Consider the following 26,175-nt stretch of genomic DNA (forward strand, 5'->3'; position numbering starts at 1 on the left):
TATCAATTTATATTTAAATGATCAAAAGTGAAATTAATTGGAACAACAACTAGCACCTACATTTTTCAAACAAATGTAATCAAGAAGAAAGTATGACATCTATGGATGCTCTGATGTGAGCAGAGCCCACTGTCAGTGAGCCCACTGTCTGTCAGTTTAGTTATTAATCAAGATAATTTTGTGCGGACAGTAAAGCAGATAAAACTCATCATAGTGAGTTTTTTGTATGAAATTAGTTAAATCCAGACTTCATTTTTGCTATCTGTGGGTTAGTGTTTTTGAATTTCCTAAACATCAGGATAAACAGCTGCCCTGCTAGGTAGAAGCTATCAACAGAAGCCAGCATTATGTTTTAATGAATTAAACCAGCATTTCAGAGCTGTGAATTTCAATAAGGCTTATATTTTGTAGTTCTCCAACTATTAGTTAAAGTACAGAGTATGGAGCATCAGTCATTTTGATCCTCAAGCAATTATACAAAATTAATAAAGGCAGCTTGTGCATCAAAATTATTTTTATTTATAAAAATTGGATCTCAGTTAAATCCAAAGCATACATTTAATGATGGTGCATGTGCCATTATGTAATGGTCTTTATTTGCTTTAGCAAAGCTGTGGAGAATCGGCTCATGTAAGAATGACATGGACATACTAAATACGTCTGGTTCATGCCTCATACTGCTGTTAAGTCTACCATAAAATAGTAAAGACTAAGCAGAAAAAAAGCAAGGACTAAAGAGGACAATGGCCGATAAACAGAATGACTGGACAATAAAGAGGGAGACATAATCTCCCTCTGTGGACTGAATTCTTTGGAAGCATGTTGTGCCTTCTACTAAAGCTTTCTGCGGAGAAACGTACATGCATGTGTTATATAACACTACAACAAATCTTGCTGACTTGTACGTGAAATAACAGTCTTGAGGAAACACAGATGTACAAGTCTCGGTGTTCTACATTATCTCAGCTTTGACATCACCCCAGCTGCCCTTAATCGACTAATCTGAGTGCCACATTAAGTGGCATTAACCATTTTCTATCCTTGCAGATAGAATCTCTCTCTCAGTTGTTGTAACAGATGTTTGTCTTGACCCTGTGTGTTGCAAACTGCTTAAATGGAGGATTGTTCAAGAGGCCAGAAGAGCGCAGAGGCCTTTTTCATTAGAAATTCAATGATGTGTAAGATTAAGTTATTTTCTTTCAGCGTGTGCATGCTTACATTTGCATTCTAACTTCTAGGTATTATACTCTTTATGGAGGTTACACATTATTGGAAGGCTGGTTGTTGATTCTGGATTTCTATTCATTGTTGTCTATTTTCATGAGGCAGATAAATCTGTGATTTTCAAGTCTTCGAAATCCGTGTATCTTTTTCTCAGTCTGCCTCATCAAAAGGGGTCTTGTGTAAAAATATCTGAAAATGGAAAAAAAAAAAAAAGTCGAAGATCATAGAACTTGTTAGAGTGGCATGTTAGAATCCAAAGACTGCACAATGGTTAACACAGAAAATCCTTGATTAAACAATTTTATATGAGGGTACTCAATTAGTCTCAGTTAAAACTGCTACAAAGTCCACCTCAGCAGGCAGGGTGGGGAGCTGAATGATACGACCAGAAACAGACTTCTTAAAAGTTTATGGAGAGTCCCACATGAGTACCTTTGAATATGGTACACCACGATGTTTAACAACCCAAGAGAGCTTATATGCTTTTGCAAAGTACATCATTGTTTTAAAATAACGAGAAGTATTATTTTCCAAGGGTTTGCTGAACTTCCACTCACTGACACTGTTCAGTCAGACTTTTTTCCATCACAATAGGATTAGTTGTTGTCTATAGGGATTGGGTTGTCTATATGCCTGTGTTTCTGCAGCGTGGGGATTATTGTCATTCAATTTCTCTTTTATTTAATTTTCATTAAAGTCACATTCAGGCAAATTCAGGGAATTGTGACGCACATTGCCAAATACATAAGCACATTAAAACCACAATATGATATGATATGATTATCATCTTTTCTATATAATTATAGATAGAAATGTAAACTGAATATTTTTGTCATTTAAATTAAAATTAAATTAGAGTAGGATCTTACATACACACGGCACTGTCAAATTTTGAAATCACAGAAGCTAAACAAGAATTAAAATCCAGGAAAAACCTTTCAATTTTAGAAATACTTGAACTAGTGAAAGAGCCAACTTCTCAAATGGTGACAAGACTACAAGTGATATATGTACAACATGAAGGATCCGATCAGAGGAGTAGACACATGGATCAGAGAAAGGCTCGTACGGACTGAGAACTTGATACATGGAGGAAAACACAAGAGAAACAAAAAGAAGATACATTACCACTGAAAAATAATATCCAGCAAAAAAATTAGGTTGGCCACAAAGCGAAAATCACAAAAGAACAACACAGAAAATGCTCTAAACAATATAGGAATCAGATTGAAACAGAACATGGGAGGCCATCTTTTTACCTCTGGCCAACTGTGTGTTTCAATAAAATCTCTGCACTGCTCAGGAATGATCCCGGAGTCCAGCAGAAGTGGAACTCATATAATAGGTCTGTGAAAATAATAGATATGTGTTGTCTGAGTCCTTGGGGTGACTTTTCCTTATCCGTGGTCTAGGGATTGATATCACTTTTTGCAAAATTTCAAAAGAAATTCGGTGATACAGTGTGGGCCAATATACACTTTAATTTTGCATCACTCAGATCCAGTTCCACAAACATAAGAAAGATATTCTGCTGCATGACGATTGGTATGACAGATTCTGTGCACTTGCTCAAAATACATAAGTATTAAAAACACATGAGGCATCGATTTGCTTGTAATTGTGCACATATTAATGCTTGAGTGGCATCTCTCTTCTCTGCTGCATCAGACACCTATACAAGGCAGCCAGTCTTCATAAATAATGAAGGGAAAACATCTGCCACTGAGAGAAGAGGTGGGTGAAGTGAAACAAGAGCAGGGGGGAAAAGTAGCATGTTTAAGCCAAAGAGAGGATGATTGACAGCTTAAAAGAGAAAAATAGAGATGGAGATTGATCAATGAAAAAAAAACATCTAATTGAAAAGCTGTATGAACAGATGGAGTCAGAGAGGAAATGTAATAAAAAAGATGGAAAATGAAACAAAGGGATAAGAAATTGAGACATATAGACATGCCAATAAATGCTAAAAAATTGAATTTAAGGGATTCCAAGATGTCAAGGATCTAGCACAAAACAAAGATACTTTCAACAGAAAGCAAAAGCAGGTTTTTCCTTTGATTAGATATCCACAATGGAGCTGGATGTGGAAACAAACTGAGCTGTGAGCTTCAAATGTCACTGATATCACACAAACAGTGGGGAGTCCTGCATCTAGAGCAACCTACTACCCAACAAGAAACAGCTCAGTGCCACTTTGAGCTCATGCTGGCACCACTCTCTCTCTCTTTCACACACACACACACACACACACACACACACACACACACACACTGCACATGCATGTTGACCCAATCAATGCTGGCACAGCAATTTACTAGTAGACCAATGTGGCACCAAAAACATTGCTGATGTGCCCTATTCTGAAGCATCTACACAAAAAGGACAATTTAATATGTGCATATTTTATTTTATTTTATTTCTTGAATATAGAATAAATTTATATGATTATTATACTATCAATAGAATCAAGGAATCTGCACAAATAATTAAAATAACTAATATCTTATATGACAGATTATATCTGCATTTTTGTTTGGCTTATTTTTTTGCAATTTTGGGGAAAGGTGGTTTCATACCAATTTGCCAAATACTTGGAGTTTGTAAAGTAGCCTTGAACTCAATTTTTGTGAAATCAGTTGTATATTTCTGTAAGTTCCAAATATGAGCTTAACAAATGGAAATATAGAAATGATATTTCCTGTTATTCTGTGAAACATTTCAACAGCAGTGTACTCAGAAAAAAAGAGATTGGTATCAACTTTTTCATTTATTAGGGCTGCACTATCCACTCTAAGGAGACAGAAGGGATTCTGTGTCTAATCTCTTGATGTGCTTGCTTATTTGTGCAGATGTCTCGCTGTTTGCCGCCAAAGGTGCATTCCCTCTGGGTGTCCAGAGATATGGACCCCCATTTGTTATAAGATTCCCTACTTTAATTACATTTAACAAACACTTTGACAATGTCTCAGAAAACATTGTCATTTACTAGGAAAGACTGCTCTGACAGCATAAATTTAACTTCCTGGCTTGTCATGATTCAGAGTGTAGATCTGATGGAAAAACCCGTTTTCTCTTATACTACCACACACTTCAGAACATGTCATGATGTGGAAGAGGAGTCATTGTTAAATAAACTGAAAACTTTCAAGGATAGAAAACAGCGAATTCTTCAATTCATAGTGATTTTAACCCAGCTTCACCTACTCAGTGAAAGTTAAGTGAGTTTGACCAAGTGAGTTTCTATTAGAGTCTAAAAGCAATTGGTCTTGTTTTCCCTTTTGTTTTGTTTTTGTTTTTGTTAGCTTGTTTTAGCTTTGCAGTTTATGTACATGAAAATACATGTACATTATGCACATGTATTTTCAGTGGTGGTTGTAATTAGTAGTTGTATCAATACCTGAACCAAAACAAGATGAGGTTTATTCTGATACACAGATAGAATTGATTTTTTAACTATTTATATAGTTGAAATAGCTTTACTCCGATCGCTCTCCGAATTGGTGCAGTGATTTTGTGATTCTTTACCGAAACTTCATGACAGGGATTGCAGTAAGTCAAATGGAAAAAAATCATTAATTCAATCCATTTGTAGCTGCAAAGTTTTACTGCTGAAACTTTCAGATATAATTAAGGATTACATTCAAAATCCAAACTTTCAAAATGAATCCAGACAAATTTCTATTCCTTAAGATGTTTAAATTATTGACATTTGTTTGATTTGTCAAATTTTATATTACTGACTTTTCTGCAGACATAGGCATTTCATAATTTGAAAAAAAAACTGAAATTAAAGCAACAATAACATTCACAATAATAAAGCAACATATTCAGTCACACCATATTACTTATGTTTAAGCTAGAAAGATAAGTTGCTGCTTTTCAGTCAGCCATTTCTTGGAAAGGAAGAAAAAATTTTTGGTTGTCACTTAAACGGTAAAGTTTACAGAATCATTTGGAAAAGTTTTTTTTTCTTTTTTCCCGTTGGCATCCAAACACAGTAGAATATAAATACCTTTACTAATGATGAACAGGACATCATTAGCTGAGACACGCTTTCACTAAACCTTTCCTCTCTGCCATATTCAGACAATCTAATATATTTTTACATGCTGTGGTGTGTTCTCTCACTTTTTCTAATCTTTGCTGTTCTAAGCCTCCTTTGCCGAAATCTTCCTTCATTCCTTTCATATAATTTTCCTCCCGTAATTCCCTCTTTCCTGACAACCTTCTCCTCAGTACCTGTTGTTTTGTTCTTATGCTGGGCACGTTCGGCACCCAGCCCTCAAAACAAGAATTAAGGGACCAATACTGCAGTTTACAAGCCAGGCAACGCAGAGAAGGCAAGGGTTATGAATCAAATCTGTAGAACACAATAGGCTCTTTTTACTAAAAAAAAATACTCTCTTTTCCAATCTCTTTCATGCTTTAGCCAATTCAACGATATTTGACATGGGTGGAGCAGGAAATACAGTCACTATTTTATGTTCTTAAACATGCCTTTCCCTTTTTTTTCATTTATTTCTTGCAAGACTATAACTTTATATATCACTGATCATTTCCATGCTATTGAAAATAAGACAAAACATTCCCTGTCCACCTGTGCGCTACTGTTTACCTCACAAGCAAAGCAGTTACTTATGGAAATTTTGTATGAAAATCTGTCTGACATGCAAATTTGTGAACATTTCATTGATGTGCAGCACATTTTAATCCCTACTGCTGCACCTCCCACAGCTGTCTCTTATCCCCTGTTACGCTTAGAGGGTAAGAAAAGAAAGCTCTTTTACAACCAATGCTTATCATGACATTGAATGCAGCATTTAGAATAGTAGGAAATGAATACCTGGAATAAAAGCAGGTTAACAGCAAATCAGTATCTTTAAAGTGTGTGTTTGTGTGTGTGTGTGTGGGTGTGTGGGTATACCTACAGTGAGGCTTCGTCCTGCAGCTGAGAGAGGTATCATGAACATCCAGTCACACAAAACAATTCATTGTACTACTGCAGCTGCCAGCTAACTCAGCTATATAAGATGCACACACTCCAGTCGTTCCGTACCCTGCTTACACGCACACAGACACATACACGTAAACATCCCAAAGAGCAACCAGCTGTGTTATTCACAGTCACACAGCCTCACAACTCAGCAGACTGCTCTCTGTCTCTCTCTTGCCCTCTTTCTCTCTCTCTCTCTCTCTCCCTCTCTCTCTCTCTCTTTCTTTACCCTCTCTCTCTCTCACACACACACACACACAACTGTACAAATCCATTTGGCTACTGGTAAGACACAGAATCAAAAAAAAGACAGGGACACCAGCAGTCAGGAATCTTTATACTGTATGTGATAGGCTCACTGTTCATTCTCTATATATGTTTTTGTTCATTTCAAATATACTACTACATTTTCACTTCTTGTAGTTCTTAGGACTAAGTGTGAAATGTAGCTTATTATAATGTAACAGCATATTATAACTTGCAAAGCTAATGCTCTAAGTGCCAGTCATGCCAGTACCACTTTTCAAGAACAAGGAAGACATGTAAAAATGTAGATATACAATAGAGGAATTGAGGTAAATGGAAATAAGCGTTAAAGCTAGACCAGGGGTTGGCAAACTTTTTGGCTCAGGGGCCACATTGACTTTTTAAAATTTGACAGATGGGCCGGGTCACCACAAGGTACGATACATGTAAAAGAAAAAAAAAAAACATTTGTTAATAGTAAATATCAGACTTGTCTGATATTTACTTTGAAAATAAAACAAGCTTGGTTTTGAGGTTTCGAGGAAGACCAAAGAGAAGATTTATGGACGCAGTGAGAGAGGATGTGAAGGTAGTTGGTGTGAGAGAGGAGGATATGGAGAATAGGGTTAGATGGAGTAAGTTGATTCGCTGTGGCGACCCCTGAAGGGAAAAGCCGAAAGAGGAAGAAGAAGAAGAAGAAGGTTTTGAAGGCTCTGACGTTATCTTGCAGATCATGCGCAAACCAGTTTTTCCCTTGTAGCTTCACGTCCAGCTCATTCATGTGTGTCAGTATGTCCACAATAAAGGCTAAATCACAAAGCCAATCTTTGTCATTCAGCTCAAGAAAATTCTCAAGTGTTCTCAGGTAGCGCCAAAAATTAAATAATCTCCTGTTTGAACTCCCACATTCATTGATCCACTCATTCTCATCAAGTATGAATTCTGTACCAATCTTTGGCGGGCCGGATTAAAAAGACCAACAGGCCGGCTGTGGCCTGCGGGCCGTAGTTTGCCCTCACCTGAGCTAGACTGATGGAGGAAGTGTGAGCCACAGTATGATTTCATGCCAAGAGAACTACATATATATAATTTGCTTTGAGATTGTTGATAGATGAATGCAGAGAGGGTCACAGGGAGTGGCACTATAACTTTGTAGATCTAGGAAAAGCATATGACAAGCTGCCAAAAAAAGAGGAACACCAGTACTCTATGAGGAAGTCTGGAGGGGGGCAGAGAAGTGTGTTAAAGTGGTGTAGGACATCCAAGAGAGCTGTGAGACAGTGGAGAGGCGTGCCATAGATATAACATAGGAGTTCAAGGTGGAGGTGGAACTGCATCAGCCTTGAGCCCCTTTTTGTCTGCATTGATGATGGACAGGCTCACAAATGAGGTTAAACAGGAACCAGCATGATGTTTGCAGATGACATTTTGATCTGTAGAGAGAGACAGGAAAAGGTGGAGAAAAATCTAGAGAGGTAAAGAGAGGTAAAGTATGTCGTGGAAAGGAGAGGTAGAATATATGTGTGTAAAGGAAAAGGAACTGAAAAAAGGGAGTAGAAATAAGGAAGGTAGAGGATTTTTAACACTTAGTGTTAACAGTTCAGAGCAATGGAGAGGTTGGAAAAGAGGTAAAGAAACATCCGCAAACAAGTCAGAACAGGTGGAGGAAGGTGTCAGGTGTGATGTGTGATGAAAGAGTATCAACCAGAATGAAAGGAAAAGTGTATAAGATGGATACAAAGCTTTCTGGTGTTTTAAGCCCTTACTGTTATGTAACTTAATAGAATTTGCTGTTAAGCCATATAAGAACTAATACCTCCACTTCTAAACTAAACACCATCAAAATATAATTCCAGCTGAAAGGGCTCGCTTTCTTCACATCATACTGAGGTAGGTCAGCCTTGTTATACAATATCATGGATTCTCCTCTTGTGAGAGTGGAAAAGCTATAAATAATGAATAGGTCAGTTGAATTTCTCTCCTGCTGTCTTTGCACTTTCCATCCGCCTTGCTTTTATGCCATCTGACTATCCATCTTTGCCATCACACCTGTAGTGTGGTCCTCACTCAGAGTCATGAGCATAGGAAAAAAAAAAGATAGCCGGATCATGGGTGAGAAACACACAGAAAAATAAGTGTTTTAGAAAGTATAAAAGTTGTGAAGATGTTATACTGCAGAGAAGATGTCAGGTGGTAGATTTTGAAAATGTAAAACTGGAGCCGTGACTCACAAGCGAAAAAAGTCAGAGGCAGGTATGGAAAAAGCTGCAAGGGAACACACTGGAAAAAAAAAGGACTGGAAACATAAATACATAAAAGGTGATGACATTCAATATAGAGAAGGAAATTCTGGAAGGGAGAATACACAGTCACTTGATTTTGTCTACACCTCTTTGGTCTCATCAGAGAGGCAACAAAGGGTGAGTATTTGGCCAGAGAGAGGGCACAACAACAGGGGGGGGGTACCGCTCCTCTTTCCGGCACTCCCTCCTTTGCAGAGTCATGACGCTCTTTCCAGGCACAGCGAGCCGGCGAGGCTGTGTGTTTCAGTATAAGTGTGTGTGTGTGTTGGACTGTAAAGATGGCAGCACACAACAGCTGTCCCCATCACATGTTCTAGCATGAATTTCATTTGGCATTTGGCCACCTGTGGGCAGGCGCAGAATTGAATTCAACTCGGTTACTTCATTCAAAAAGCTCAGAGCACAGGAATTAGAGATTTAATGAAATAATCATTGCTTTTGATGCGCCCTCAATTTATGAAATATTGAAATTTATAAATAAACCATCGCAGGAAGGTTTGAAAGAGTTTTTGTTGTATGTACTTATTCCATCATCAAATCATACTCTGTCAAGACAGAGACCGAATCTTTACTATTCAACACATTAAAGAAAACCAACCAAACAGACAAATGAAAAGGAAAATTTCTCTACAGGTAATAAACAAACACAAGTATCTATCAATACATCAAGATTAAAATGCATGAGCTGGTTAATTTTCAATGTAGCTTGAGCATATGCAGTGCATGCAAACACATATGGCATAAACAAACATGTGATGGTCCTATCTCTGCATGAGGCGCTCTCATGGCTCAAAAACCAGTTTGAGCAGTGTGCACCATCTGTCTGCTTGTAGCTCATCACACATCACAGAGCATACACTATGCCAGGGGTGGGCAAACTACGGCCCGCGGGCCACATCCGGCCCGATGGTCTTTTTAATCTGGCCCGCCAAAAATCGATACAGAATTCATTCTTGATGTGAATGATTGAATGATTGGATCAATGATGAAGGTGGGAGCTCAAACAGGAGATTATTTCATTTTTGGAGCTACTTGAGAACACTTGAGAATTTTGCTGAGCTGAATGACACAGATTAGCTCTGGGATTTAGCCTTTACTGTGGACATTCTGACACACATGAATGAGCTGGATGTGAAGCTACGAGGGAAAAAATGGTTTATGCATGAAATGCAAACAAACGTCAGAGCCTTCAAAAACCAAGCTGGTTTTATTTTCAAAGCAAATGTCAGACAAATGTCAGATTGGTCTGATATGTACAGATAACAAATTGATTTTTTTAATATTTTTTTATTTGTATCATATCTTGTGCTGACCCAGTCTGTCTGTCAAATTTCAAAAGTCAATGTGGCCTCTGAGCCAAAAAGTTTGCCCACCCCTGCACTATCCTCACACACAAATATGCAATGATAAAAGATGTGTGGCTGCGGAGGTAACAACAGGACTCTGCAAACAGGGTTTCTTAGTGAGCTAGAATTCCTTTACTGTGTCATAGATAGATGGACACACACACACACATACACACACACACACACACACACACACACACACACACACACACACACACACACACACACACACACACACACACCAGGGAAAAGTAAATTCTTCCCCTCGATCTATAGATGGTTTCGAGTGGCTGCCCCTGCCTTTTCATCTTGAGTTTCTTTTACATTTACACATTGAGTTTTACTTCCTTCTCATTCATGGGCTCCAACCTCTCTTCCTAATGGTATGTATTACTTTGGACCCCTTTCATTTTTTCCACTCCACACTTCAGTGTCTTTGGACAACTAGATTTTAGAGTCAATACACAAGATTGGACTTCCCAAACCAAGCAGTTCATATAATATATATTATATTATATCATATAATATGAAGAACAAAATGTAGAAAGCCATCTGAAAAAGACGATATGGTTGGAATATGTTTCATCTGAAAATAACAGTATCCATTTTTGTGTAAATATAGACGATAAGTGTTTCGCAATCATAATCTTGAAAGGTTGAAGACTGCTTTGAAAATGTTATGTCTGAAGTTGTCACTATGACTCTTATCAAGATAGGGTTATATTATATCAAGGAGTGCTTGATTCTTCAATTTATTATTTATTCATTGATTTATTTGCAAGCACTTTATGAGATGGAATGTCATTGTGATCAGTGCTGTGACTCTGGGTATTAAGCACTATTAATGATTAAATCACTATTGAAACTCTTTTGGATTAATAGGATTGTTGTGTTTTGTGGCCAAAAACTTTAAGGGACGATTATATGTTACAAAAGAAATATCCTGAAATAACATTGAATGTGTTGTCCTCATCCATTATGTCTTTAATTGAATGAAAAATAAAATTAATCCAACATCAAACTTGCGGTAGTTTTTGTAATTTAAGGTTAGTGAAGCCGTATTTACACTTATGGATTTATTTTGATTATCAAAAGAAAAGTTTAAAGAAAAAGACATATGGCGCATATTTTGACTCAGCCACATAGAATACTTTAGATATACACCAGCTTGATTGTTCAAATAAGTTACACTAAATGCCCTCAATAATTTCATAGGTATGTTTTAGGGAAATGTTTGCAAAAAACAAATAAGAAGGAAGAACATCAAATCATTTAAGAAGTATGTGCTTAAGAAGCACTGTAGTATTTTTTGTCTTTTTTCACAATATGGAAAGATGAAGATCACAAAGTATCCTTTTTTCAAGTAGAAAAAAAAGGCTTGATCTACTCGCCCAGTTTCAGACTCCTTCTTTAGTCTCGGACTGCAATAAATCCTGACTGCTTGGATGTTAACAATAGATAAACTTTGAAGATGCAAAGAGTTCATTCATTAATCCTCTTCCTTTATCTTTTTTTTCTCATGTTGATCTTGAATACATAAAAAATTCTGGCCAGTGTGTTTGTGTGTGTGTGTGTGTGTGTGTATTTATCTAGTACCTTGACTTTCGAAAGCACAAGTAATTTCACAGCGCCACGAATATATCTTTTCACACCAGATTTTTGGAAGAACATTCCAAACAGTGAACAGAGAGCTGAGACAGGTTGGCTAATTTAAACACAAGATACAAGATCTAGTGATGTGATTGCACATCCCATTTAGAAACTTTAAGCCACCCTTGGCATGTTCTACCCCGTCTGCTTGGGTTTCTTCTGGGCTCTCTGGTTTCCCCTCATAGTCCAAAAACACAGAAGGGCTATTGAAAAAATTGGGAAAAATTAACCTAGTGTATGAGAGAGTGAATGGTTGCTTGTCTCAATATGTGGCCCAGGGATTGACTGGCAACCAGGGTGTTCCCCGCCTCTCACCCAAGACAGCTGGCACAGACTCCAGCATGCCCGCAATTCTAAGTGGTAGATAATGGATGGATGGAAGGATGTTTTTGCCATCATCCGGTATCAATTACATTATCCGGTTGTCTGCTCAGTTTCCAGCTTCTTTTATTTTTTTGTTTATATTGACTGCGTTTTGCAATAAAACATAATGTGTTGAAATGCAGTCTTTATGTTTTTGGTTATTAACAACACAGGTGCTTGGTAAAATTGTGGAAGATGATTTGTTTCGCCACAAATTTAACAATAAACTTTGGTTTTGCATTACAAGACTAAAGAAAGAAAGTACGCTCCTACGGAAATATTTTTGAGGCCTACATTCACTACAGGTGAATATTGAAAATGTTTGCAAATTAAATTCTATCCATGTTCAGGTGAACTGTATTAAAAACGTACATACATTTTAAGTCATAAGGCAGAAGTACAATTTAACTTTATCCCATATAAAGCATGTGTAGTGTTGAAGTCTGCAACTTACAAATGTCTGCAGCCCTTGTTGCTTGAATTGTTCAAATTTTGCTTGAATTGCTTAATTTGCATAATTTACATTTCATTCCTGTCACTTGTCAAAATCCGAGAGCAAATACGCTCCCAAATACTATCATAATGTATGCAGAATTTTATTTTTTATTACAGGTAAGCTATAATAATCAAAATTTCATATAATGAATCAGTATAATATATGGGTTTCACTTTTTGAAATTAGTAAAAAAAGATTGAACATTTTCATGGTATTCAATTTTTTTGAGATACCTGTAGTTGTCCGCTACAAAAAAGCTACACTACAGAAAAACCCGTGTGTAATCCACATGGCATCACCATCTATATCTGGTGAAAAAAATCAAAACAAGTTAGCACACACATTATTCACTACATATAAAATATAAAAAGGTACTCCTTCTAAGAAAGGAAAAGTCTTCCTTGAACAATGTGGGATTTTTCTCCCCCGCACGATGTGTCATTTCAACAGCCTACACTTCAGGGCTGGAAAGAAGCCCACACTCCAAAGAAGAGCGTTTGTAGTAACAGACCTTGTGAGTCATCCTCCTTCATGATAGCAACACCCACAACCATACTCATAAAGCCACCGACGTCTGTTATAACCACTCAAGGTCCTGAAAAAATGTTTTAGAGCATTTCCTAATTGGACTCTTATTCTCTTGAAACCATAGGGTTTGAGAGTGAATTAGATGCCACAGCAATCTTTGAGAGGCAATTCAGGCAGAAATGGAAGTGACAATTAGCAGACCAATGCGTAAAGTAAGAATTTTAATCATGCATTTTTGGAAATAATATTCTATTATTTATTAAATTTACCTGATTTACCTGTTTGGTTTTTGAAAAAAGAACAATCGCTGTCAAAAAAAAGGGACACGGCTGTGGTTTATGAACCCTATCATCAGTCTGATGTGCAACAGCTAAATGGAAAGACATGAAGTATTTGAGGTGCTTAGGTAAAGAAAAAATATAAACATCATTATCAGAGTAAGTCCTTTTCGAATAGTTTCATTGGGATTTATTTTTGGATTGGAATAAGTCGCTGCTTATTTATGTCCCATCCCACGTGTAAAGTGACTCAAACTTCTTCAATGCTTACAACAGGGTCCTAAGCCTGATAGCACTGTGCTATTAATATCAACCATATTATGGATGTATCTATTCATGGTTTTCCCAAGGTGTAACCTGAGCAAAGTCATGCAAATATGATACAGTGATATTACATTAATACAGGTCGGCAGCTAAGACGGGTGTAAAAACATGAAACACAAAAAAACCCCTGCATTTTCTGCTCATTTGGAATCGTCTTTGGAACCAAACATTCCTAATTCAATTCCCGGCTCCTCCTAGTGTGTCGAAGTATTGCTGAAAGAAGACACTGAACCCCTAACTGCTCCCATGGCCCTGGTGGACACCGTGCCGACTGCTCATTGTTCATCCATGATGGATTAATTGCAGACAACAAATTTCCCCACAGGGATTAATAAAGAACAAATTATATACCACTTTTGGGGTGAAACATATCCATCTCATCTAAGTATTTCTGAGATATAAGGATGTCTGACAATAGTAAAGGTTCAGGGTTTTGAGCAGCTTCTTGGTTGAAACATATCCATTTTCATCGAAGTAATTTTGAGATGTAAGGGTGGATGTCTGACAGTAGTAACAGATCACGGTAAACAAAGCCTTCTACTGCGTGGTATATTTATATCATGTTAGTGAGATAACATATCAATAATGCAAGGGGATGTCGTACTTGCTGTCAGCAGTATACCATGAATAAAATTTTCACACAATGCCTCGAACTGATGTCGTTCAGAATAACATGGCACTTTTCTACATTATATTTTACAATACATTGCACTGTGAAAGACTTAACTTACCATTAATGTGGAGTTCATGGATAACTGAATTAGTCCAACGGTTCACCACGAAGATAGGATGTTTCTGCATGGACATGAATGGATGGAAGACAATTTGTCTCTATTTTTCTTCCTGTTTAGAATGTCAGATGATGTGTCAACAGCAGAGGTTCATACCAACAATAATCCTCGGCTAGATTCATTGCTTCACAGGTCACAGAAGGGAGCAGCCTGTGAAAGTCAGACAACTAGATAGATGAAATAGATGAAATATCTAACGCTGAGAACTGAGGTGAGAAGGAATGCCATCCTACTCACACGTCTTAGTATAGAATTTTACAAGTCAGAAGGACGCCAAAACATTTCAGGTTATTGTCCTTGAGTTGACAGATTGAGATACATAGATGAAGAAAAAAAGAAGAAGTGGGTGGCGAGTACCAAAAACATAGAGAAAGAAATAAAATGAAAGTGATGGGTGTGAGGAATTAAATGAAGTGAAATGAAATGAACAGCAAAGCAATGACAAGGCAGTACTTTATATAGACACTATGGCCTGCGGGGATAATCACAACTTGGAAATAGCAGCCACCTGTTGGATATAGTGGATGGCTGGCAAGTCTCTGATGGGAGTTGAAAAGCTTTATATACCTGCTTTTATCAAGCATAGACCAATGCACATTAGGATTATAAACACTTGACACATCACTAAAGATCACACTGCACCAGATCACTTTCAAGTTCTTTCAATACTTCTCTGTAAATTATACTACTGTCATATTGCTTTTATTTTTGTTTCTGTCTTTTCTCAGAGTCACCTTAGAGTCATCAAATATTTTCCTTTTTATTTCAGTCATTGAATGTTTAATGAGTTTCAAAGTGAAAATGAGGTTTGCACAGTTTGAGTCTGGGTCTTATTTTTGTAATCAGTTGGCAAACTCTACATTTTCTATATGATAGGTGAAAATGACACAACAAGCATAATCTGTAACATTCTAAAAAGCAATTGACACACAATGAACACAGTGAAAAAAATTGTTGCCACTCATGCCAAATTGGTGAAAAAAAAACAATTTGCTCTGGAATTTAAAGGACAACAGATTGTTGAAGTTACAAATAACACAGGGAGGCACTTCTTCCAAAATGGTGTCAGTGGCAAGGCTGTGAGAACCCAAAAAGTTCTGAAACCAAGACTAGGCAAAGGAAAAAATCAATCCCAGCTGGATTTTTAGAACTTAGTGAAATATGCAGTGAATCTAAAATTACTGCGGAAATGGAAAACCAAAAGACGCAATTTCTTGATAGTAAGAGCGACACACATCAGTGACGCCAGCCAACGCCTGGCTGTGAGAACTCAAAACACAGCCCAAAACAGGGGATTAGGATAAGCACCACACTGAGCCTGAAATCTGGTGTGGAAAGGGAACAGCCACTTATTCATAGAGAAATCTAAAATGTGAACAATCATTATATAAAAGCACACATCTCTGTTTCTATTGACAGCACTAAGACACCCTTGCATGGACTAGAAACAAACCTATGACCATAACAAACCTGACAAAATTATTTTGGATACTGATTTGAGGTCTATAGAGAAAAACTTCTGTCAACTGGGATGAACTTACATGAAAGCTACTTTTGTTATGCATTCAGTATTTTATACAAACTTTACACATGTTTTATTATTGAGAACATTTACAGAGATTCATATGAGTGACAAACAAAACACACAATCTAACGTCAAAGAATAAACTAGAAATGTTTTATCTGAATTTTCTTGGAATTTACGTCCTTTTTTCCTAAAACAGTTCATTAAATTCCATAAATAAAAATGATTTTCCCTTCCTTTGCTGCGGAAAGGAAGAATAAATATGATGTGAAGATCCAGATTACAATCAGTGAGAGTAGGGGGCAGAAACATTTTCATTTACTTTAATATCCTAAATATATACATATTGTTGATATATAAATCTCTCTAGTTTGGAATAAGTAAAAATTGTAACTCTGATGACAAATATCAAAATAAATATAACATTTAGATAAATAAAAATAATTTATCCTTTATTTTATTTCTCTGCAGTTAAACCATCATGGATGAACCATGAGCAGTAGGCTGCCGTCCACCAGCTCCAGGAGAGCAGTTAGAGGTTCAGTGTCTTGCTCAACAACACTCCAACACACTATGACAAGTCGGGAACCGAACCAGGAATGTGACAACTGATTAATTTAAAAATTGAATTACAATGAGAGGGAGGGAGAGAGAGAGAGAGAGAGAGAGAGAGAGAGAGAGAGAGAGGGAAATTGAATAATGAGCAGGAAACTGGCAGAGGTTTTTAATTCTGGAAGGGAGATCATCTTGAAGCCAAAGTCCTAATATAATTTCTTGCCTTTTTTTTCCTCTCTTTTGAGGTCAACATCTGCCTTGAACCAGTAGGTGGCACTGAATCTCTACAATACTCTGAACAAGTCAGCACCAAATCACAAGCACAGATTATGACTCATGATATTTTAGAAATATGTAAAAATATCCTTAATGCTGATATTATGCTGACAGGGGGCACTAACTCCCAGTGCGTCCTGCATGGAAAGATAGCATCTGAGAATTTAAACCAAAATTTGGTAAGAGTAAAGATGATCAGTCCATCAGATACATTGCTGCTGGTGATGGGGTTGTAATGATGATAATATGTTAATGTAATGAAGTAGTGCCTAAGAATTTATTTGCACTGGACACAAAAATATGGTACTTGACCTTAAGAATAAGGGTCCAGAAGTTGAATGGAACACAGTTCTGATATTTGGGAGTCGATATGGTCGATAACACTGAACAAAAAGAGAAAATAGCTGGCTCTGTCATGCTTTATACATTCAAGTAGATACTGGAGATTTTTTGTCAGTCTGTGGATGCGAGTGCCATTTACGTTTTATGTGACTTGCTGGAGGAGTGGCAGCATCACTGCCAGCTGGATCCATAAATTCATCTCCAAGGCCAAAAACATCATTGGCCATAACGTGAATATTTGAGTCAGCAAGAAACATCAATCAGTGAAAAAGCTGCCTTCCAACATTGACAAATCATCAACCCCCACCCACTGTCTAATCTGCCCACACCATACAAAGGGGATAGTTGACAAATTTTCCAGCTGACTCACACAGTTCTTACAAACAAAAATTACAACTGTTGTGACTGCTCTTATCACGCATTTATTAGTATGCAATTTTGATCATTTGATAATAGTTTATCCTTTACTAATCCCCGTGGGGAAATTCGTTATCTGCAATCAACCCATCATGGATGAACCATGAGCAGAAAGCTGCTGTCCATCAGCGCCAGGGGAGCAGTGAGTGGTTCAGTATCTTGCTCAACAACACTTTGACACACTAGGAGGAGCCGGGAATCAAACCAATTTCCCTCTTTACTCATCTGTCGAATTATAACGTGCATCTTTAAAGTGTAAACATTGTTCTGTGGTATGCAGTTAACAGTTATACACATAATAAAAACATGTCTACCTCTTCACCCATATGCACACACACGGAGCTTATTTTTTTCCCCTTTTTAATTGCCCTCTTTGTTGTTTGCACCATCTGGTTTGTAAGTATTTAGTTTAAAATGATTTTGTACTCAGATTATAATTCTTTTAGAAATCTCATTCTGTTTTGTCACGGACTGGTATCGAGTTCTGATTGGATTTTGGATGAGTCTTGGATGTTTGTTCACGAATGTGACACAAAAGTTCTTATCGCCTATTTTCCTTGAGGGATATTCCTCCCAGCATGGTCTCCTCTCACATTTCTCCTGTGATCCCGGTCTTGGTTTCAATGATAAGTGGTTTTCCTTTTCAAGGAAAAAGGTATTTCTTTGCTTGTCAATCTTCATCTCCATAGTAGGATCCATTATCTGTTTCATTCCCGAGTCCAGAATTCTACGTCTCTACACTCTGAAACTCCCATGACGCGACACCAGAGGCAACCTGGATGCAGCACAGTCATCCCCTTGTAAATAGACCACTTAAAATGCCTCACCTCCTCAGTGATTTTGCATTTGTGTCAGGTAATTTCAAAAATTCATGACATCAACATGGATTAAAATCTGTGGATCAAGTCTGACCAATGCCATGGCTTAGCCTCAAAAGGCTATCTTTTGGAATAGTTAGAATTTGTTGATTTGAAATTGGATACATTTCAGAGAAACGGGATATTAAATTGCAGCTTATTTTGCATTTCCAAAGCTCAAACAAAACATGTATGTGTCTCTTTGTTATTTTCACACATTCCCTGACCTCAGTTTCCAGTGATCTTAAAAACCTTTGGCATTGTGGCACCGGCACTGTGTTGAATGATAAAAGGAAGGACAGACAGAGAAGCGACAATAAGATGAGCCCGCCTCGTCCGCTTTGACCACTCAGTCTGAAGATCAAATAGGGACAAAGGCTGTGGTCTCATTTTTCCAATTCTCATTCTAATCAAACATAGATCATTTGCAACTCAATTAAAGGCCTATATCCTCGGCCACAAGTGGATACTGAATGATTGCAAATGAGCTCCCCTGAGGCATACATAAAGCTGTCACAACTGTTATCGAGCCAGTTCATTTTGAAGATGCACACCATTTTGTAAATGTTTATAAACACTGAATGAAGCTTGAATTTGCAAGAGTTTTATTTTATTTATTTATTTTTTTGTTTGTTCGTTTGGAACGCAAACCGTGGCTTTACTTGTTTAGGTTTGTCTGAATATGTATGTGTATCTAGAAGCAATGTCCCTCCATCCATCCATCTTTCACTGCTTATACGGAGTCAGGTCGTGGGAGCAGAAAGGCCCAGACCTCCCTCTCCCCAGCGAAAGGGTCAAGATTTTCTGGGGGGAACCCAAGGCATTCCCGGGCCAGCCTAGAGACGTAGTCTCTCCAGCGTGCCCTTGGTCTTCCCCGTGGCCTCCTCCCAGATGGACATGCCCAGAATACCTCCCCCCAGAGGGTCCAGGAGGCATCCTGACCAGGAATCCTGCCCGTGCCACCTCATCCTCTCAATGAGGAGGAGCAGCGACTCTTCTCCGAGCTCCTCCCTAATGGCCAAACATAAGGTGTAAAGGTAGCATGGCCAGACTTTTATACAGGTGTAGGTTTAATGTTATCATGGTATTGATGGGAAGAGAAAATGAGTCGGCATTATCTTGTAGAACGTTTTGTTAGGAATGTTCAGAAGATGAAAAGAGTGTCCAATTGACCGATTCATCTGAAGCTAGAAATTAAAGGTGTGATGAAATGATGCAGAATCACCCCAAATGTTGAGTGGAATTTGGGGCAGACTTCAAGGGACATGTTGATGCAGGCAATAGCGTAGATGAAGAAGTGATGTGCAGGTTTGGTATCCAGGATAGGAACACTGAAATAGCATTAGACTAAAAAAGGGGATGGAAATGGTTGTAGTGAATTATTCTTTCCAGAAGAGGCAGGAGCATAGGGTACCTTATAAACAGAGGTAGGACAAGAAAGATGAAAAGGATAAAGGTAGAGCAGAGGAAAAATTGATGGAAGTTGAAAAGGGAGGAGTATTGTATGGCTCTCAGGGAGGAGTTGAGGCTCTAGGTGGTCAGGGAGAGCTTCCAGATGACTGGAAAACTAAAGCTAATGTGATCAGGGACACAGGTAGGAGAGTGCTTGGTGTGTCGCCTGGAACAAAAGTTGATAAGGAGATTTGTTGGTGGAATGAGGAAGTGCAGGAGAATATACTGAGAAAGAGGTTAGCAAAAGAGAAATGCGACACAGGGGTGACTGAAGACAGGAGTACAGGGAGATTCAGCATAAGATGAAAGTAGAGGTGACAAAAGGCAAACAATGGCCATACGATGTGTTGTATGATAGGTTGGACATTGAGGAGGGAAGAGATTGATGTAGGACAGGGTGGGAAAGCAGGGAGATAATGATGGGAGGGACATGCAGCAGGTACAGATAATAAAGGATAGAGAGGGAAATGTTTGAACAGGTGCTGGAAGAATAATAGAAAGATGGAAAGAGTACCAGTTTGTACCATTTTGAAGAGCTGATGTATGAGGAAAAGGAAAGAGAGGGAAAGGTAGAAGTGGTGACTATTGTGAACCACATAGTAGCTGAAAGTAGTAAAGGTGACGTGAGGAGGCCACTGAAGAGGATGAAGAGCGGAAAGGCAGTTGGCCCTGATGATACACCCGTGGAGGTTTGGAAGTGTTTAGGAGAGGCAGCAGTAGAGTTTCTGGTTTGATTATTCAACAGGATCATAGAGAATGAGAGGATGCCCGAGGAATGGAGAAGAAGTGTGATGGTGCCCATTTTTAAGAATAAGGGAGATGTGCAGAACTGCAGTTACTAAAGAGGAATTAAGTTGATGAGACATATAATGAAGATATGACAGCAGTGGAAACTAGACTGAGAGCAGATGAAGTTAGAGAGGAATCTCCATGAACTGGGATGTTTGCAGATAACATTATGATCTGTAGTGAGAGTATGGAGCAGTTGTAGGTGTGTCCTTGAAAGGAGAGGAATGATGATCAGTCACACCAAGACACAATACGTGCATATGAACGAGAAGAACCCAAGTGGAACGATGAGGCTACAGGAATTGAGATAAAGAAAGTAGATGATTTTAAGTGCATAGGGTCAGTAGTCCAGAGCAATGGAGAGTGTCAAAGAGGTGCAGAAACATATTCAAGCAGGTTGGAAAGGGTGGAGAAAAGTGTCAGGGGTACTATTTAATAGAAGATCATCAACCAGAATGAAAGGAAAGGTTTACGAAACAGTTGAAAGACAAGCGATGCTGTATGGTTTAGAGACAGGGGGATTAAGTGAAAGATAGGAAGCAGAGCTGGAGATAGCGGATATGAAGATGTTGAGGCTCACTTTAGGAGTGACGAGGATGGATAGGATCAAGAATGAGTCAGATCAGAGGGATAGCACAAACTAGATGTTTTGGACATGAGGCCAGAGAGGCCAGGCAGAGAGTGTATGGTCATGTACAGAGGGATAATGAATATATACAGGACTGTCTCAGAAAATTAGAATATTGTGATAAAGTTCTTTATCTTCTGTAATGCAATTAAAAAAACAAAATTACTTTTTCATGATATTCTAATATTTTGAGATAAGATTTTTGACTTTTCTTAAGATGTAAGCCATAATCAGCAATGTTAAAATAATAAAAGGCTTGCAATATTTGAGTTGATTTGTAATGAATCCAGAATGCATGACATTTTTGTTTTTATCACAATATTCTAATTTTCTGAGACAGTCCTGTAGGTAGAAGGACGCTGAGGTTGGAACTGCAAGGCAGGAGGCCAAGAAGGAAGACCAAAGGGAAGGTGTAAGGAGGTAGTGAAAGAGGATCTGAATTTAGTGAGAGAAGAGGATATAGAGAATAAAGTAAGATGGAGGAGCCTGGTTTGCTGTGGTGATCCCTGAGGGGAGCAGCTGAAGGCAATTTTATATTTTCATATAATATCATATCATCCCTTTTTTTCCAGAATTGACACAACGCTCGTGTGATTTTGCTATGGGGAATAGAGCGGAGCACAGCTGCTCATCATCTTCAGTAAATCATAATATCAATTACTTTGGTTTTCAATTTTCTTTTTTTTTGGCTTGCTCTGTTGAACACAGGATTAAAAATTCACTTGGTAAAACACAGGGTAAAAATTCTAAAATAGTGAATAGGTAGCTTAGCTACCTGTCCTAAAATGGTCAAATTATTTTTACTTAAATCACTCAAATAAAACTCCACTAGTAGACAAAAGCCCAGAAATCCTGTGCATCATAATAAAGAGACAGAAGTATAACTCAGTATATGCTCATGCCAAAACTCCCCTCTAAATCAAACTTCCAATGGAAATTATGATTTTATGTTTGATAATGCAGGAAAGAATTCATTTACAAGAACATACCAGAGGACAAGTTAATATTCAGCAGTAGGCTATGCCAATGCTCCTGTGTGATGGCGAGGGACAACATTTAGTTACTCACACAGTCACTAAACCACTACTAACTTATTCACAAGACAGATATTATCACTTTGTTTTCATCGCAACCACTTATAATAAAACTTTGTGCTACATTATTATATTCTCATTATGTTGTTACTGTGGCACGAGAAAGCCAAACAACTGTGATCGATTTTGGGTTGAAAATTAGATAAAATTAACTGAAATTTCCTTGGCCTATTTTACCTCCAAATCACTGAAAAAATACAAATAAATATACTCTAGAACGATTAGTCATCAGTTGTTGATTAGATCATTACATACTGTATTCCAACACTTTAGAATTATACTCACAGTAACCTTAATCTCAGCAACCAAAAGCAACTAACGCACAATTTTGCCTTCTTCCACTTGAATTGTATCTACAAATGCGGCTTACTATTGCATTAGTCTACTTTAGTCCTTTATCACATGCCGTTCACACATTGACGTGACGAAAAAGGCACACCTCAATGTGGGAAGCAGACACCCAGACACCCAGCCCTATAAGACACTCAATCACAAAGTGTGAACAATTAAAAATGGTGTCAGTCATATTTCTCATCTCCACTATGTTTTCTTTCGTATTTTCTCCTGTCCAAGAGGCACCTGGGAAATATCAATCATGGGCTTGTCAGTTGGAACTCTTAAGCCATGGTCCCTTGGGCTGTGCTGAACATGTATTTAAGATGCTGACATTGGACAAGGCAACAAATTCTTTATAATGAGGTGAGAATGCAAAACATATTTTCCTCCTCAGGATGAATGACTCATATCAATGGCTAATATAATTTGCATCAGTTTAAAACACCTATGTATTGGGTCATATCAGCACAGCTAAATTAATTCTCTGGAGATTTAGACAGAAGCACAAAAAGTAATTTGGTTTTAACCCTTACAATGCACCGTATGCATGAAATCAACAAAACACTGAGGAAATTGCTGTAACATCCCCTAAACCTGAAAATAAACACAGATCCCATTCATGCTGTATTATCAATAATTGTGACCAATATCGACCCTCATTCTATAAAATGAAAGCTACCAGAAAATAACCTTATTTACCATCCTGTGGTTTACAAAAATTAGGTTCCACGTCACTCCAAAAAAACGATGCATGTTCTTTAATTAACTGATGTACACAGGGGACAATTACATGAAGGCAAATACCCACAATTAGTCTCTCAACATGTTGGTTTTGTAATATACGTGATAGAAAACTCTACATTACCGGTTTATAAGATCTGACTATTTTATTAGAGGTAAGCAAAGCAACAAAAGCTCAAATTGGAAGCAGAAGCACTGAACAAGTATAGCCAACTGAGGACAAAGTACACAGAATATATGCTTGGTTCTGTTGTGTGAAAAATAAATATTTGACTTTGAGCCAAGAAATACATTGCTAAACCGTTAGAGGTTGGAAAAGATCCCTTTCCTGGCCACAATCAATAACATTGCACTGAAAATACTCTCGACATGCCACATTCATGCGATTACTAGGGTTATTGTTGCTTCACATTATCTCAATATACATAGGATCAAAAGTGAAAGAATGCACCATGTTAGAAAATTAAAATGTTGTTGCCTTGCTATGCTTTTACTTGAGTCAATAAAGTTCCCCAGTGTCAGAGGCAATGATCTAACTAAGACATTCAATCGATATCTGAAACTAAATAGACACTAAGCTTTAAAATGAAAAAAATTAAGAATCTTGCATCTACAATTGATAGCATCTTATTTGAGATGAGGTATATAAAGAAAACACTATGTAGCCCAAACTCATTCGTGAGTGAAAGTGAGTTCCATCATATAATATCCATCCATCATAGGACAGCTTTCCATCGATAATTTAGATGGGGCTGGTGCTGGACTGGATGACACCACACATAAATCATCACTATATCACAGAGCATTACTCTGTTGGGTGGGAGAAATTCCTAACCAAAACAGGACACCCATCAAGGGGAAGTGTAAAAAAGAGAAAGAAATAAAAGGATATACAAAAATATATTCAAAGAATAGCAGGTTTGAGCCTTGGTTAAAGCTTTGGTTAAATATGGAGACAACATACAGTATGTTATAATGAGAGTGACTAGAATTGATATCACTGGAATTAAGCTGATTGCCTCATTAGTTTAGATGTCTTGGTAACATGGTCAGATTCTGTTTGTATCTTTACTCAATCACTCTGTGAGAATAGGATGAGATTAGGATGTCTTTTCCAAGACAGACCCTAGGGCAAGATTTGTTCAGAATCAATAAACCTAATCGAATGACCCCTTGATAAGACAAAGAATGTAACAAAAGGGAAGAAGAAGAAGAAGAAGAAGAAGAAGAAGAAGAAGAAGAAGAAGAAGAAGAAGAAGAAGAAGAAGAAGAAGAAGAAGAAGAAGAAGAAGAAGAAGAAGAAGAAGAAGAAGAAGAAGAAGAAGAAGAAGAAGAAGAAGATTTTGTGACTAAATGATATGTTTTGAAAATTATAAAAAGGAGATTGGGAAGAAATTTAAGCCTAGCCAGGGTAGATGACTTTGGCAAAAAAAATATATGATCTGCAAAACAAGAAGAAAAAAACATTAAAAAAAACACCTGGAAGAACCGCTTCTGTTTTTCTCTGAAGTCTCTTTTATGATGGTTAGACGGTGCCCTACTTGAGACCATCACTCAGTAAACACAGACATTCATCACCACTGTCAGTATCCAGTGTCACAAAAAAGAGAAAGCAAGTAAATGGAGATGAGCAGACCGTATAAATCACACACTACATGCATGACTCAGTCAGAAGCAAACTTAGTAGATAATCTAAACAGCAGTAAATGAAGGTCCAGCTGAGGCATGCCATGTGTAAAACTCAGTGCATTGATGTTCAGGGACTATGTCCACAATTGTGGAAAATAAGTTTTCACACATGGCAGGAGAAGCCACAAAATTTAGGACGCATCTGATAGAAGCGGAGCTTCAACCAACTGATCACTGTGAGCATCAGACACATCGGCAAATATGTATTTAGCTTCCATAACTAAAAGGTACTTCAAAGCAGATTAGAACACAATACAAAATGACTGATAGGGTCCAGAAATCGAGCTTGGGTCTTGGATTGACAAAACTGAAGTCAGACTTCATTCAAATATTTGATTACTTCAAACCTGACTCCATCATAAAGATCTGCAACGAGTTCAACTGAAACACCATGAATGCACCCATGTGAAAATTCATGTTAAGACACTGGTAATAAAGGTTATAAGTAAATAAGTTCAGTAAAGATAACAGCATCTATTTAGTAAACCGCAGCGGATCGTTTCGATGCAGCCTGGATATGAATGTGCAACAGCCATATCGAAGTTGAATTAAAACGTAACCCAATAAGATTCACTTGAATATGGGATGGAAGATTGGACCAGGTGTAAATAACTGCATAAAAATTTAAACTATCCAAATTACTACAGGCTAATATATACCGACTTTGTTTGTGTACATCTGACTAATGAAAAAAGGTTGGTGAAGATTTTAACAATTATTTTAGGCTTAATCAAGTAGTTTCTCTGAGTAGAAAAACAGAAGTAGCAGAGACCATAAAGATTGCAATTTTCTTTTTCCCTGGGAATTGTCTAATTTATTTTAATTTCATGGTCCTGAAGTCTTCATTCAAAGTAAATATTAAAACTAGTTATTGTCCAGGGTAGCTATGCTGCACTGCATGAATCCATCCACTCTGTATCTATAACCCTTAT

General features: G+C 37.7%; 1 protein-coding gene across 4 annotated transcripts in view; it reads right to left on the bottom strand.

Annotated features, from left to right (window-relative positions):
- Positions 1-26,175, bottom strand: part of mctp1a (multiple C2 domains, transmembrane 1a) — a 119,239-nt gene that overhangs the window by 89,744 nt on the left and 3,320 nt on the right. The window contains exon 1 of one of the 4 annotated variants that reach the window (XM_086173468.1): positions 14,483-14,610. The exons of 2 other annotated variants lie outside the window; for them this stretch is intronic. In XM_086173468.1, coding sequence (XP_086029594.1) covers positions 14,483-14,500 — 18 coding nt within the window. In that variant the 5' untranslated portion in view covers positions 14,501-14,610. Of the gene's footprint in view, positions 1-6,152; positions 6,305-14,482; positions 14,611-26,175 lie in introns of those variants that run through there. One more of the 4 variants, XM_086173467.1, reaches the window with a different exon arrangement.

This window comes from Fistularia commersonii, chromosome 26, assembly GCF_037954325.1.
Source record: "Fistularia commersonii isolate RoL2024-O1a breed Wild chromosome 26, RoL_Fcom_v1.0, whole genome shotgun sequence".
Taxonomy (NCBI): Eukaryota; Metazoa; Chordata; class Actinopteri; order Syngnathiformes; family Fistulariidae; genus Fistularia; species Fistularia commersonii.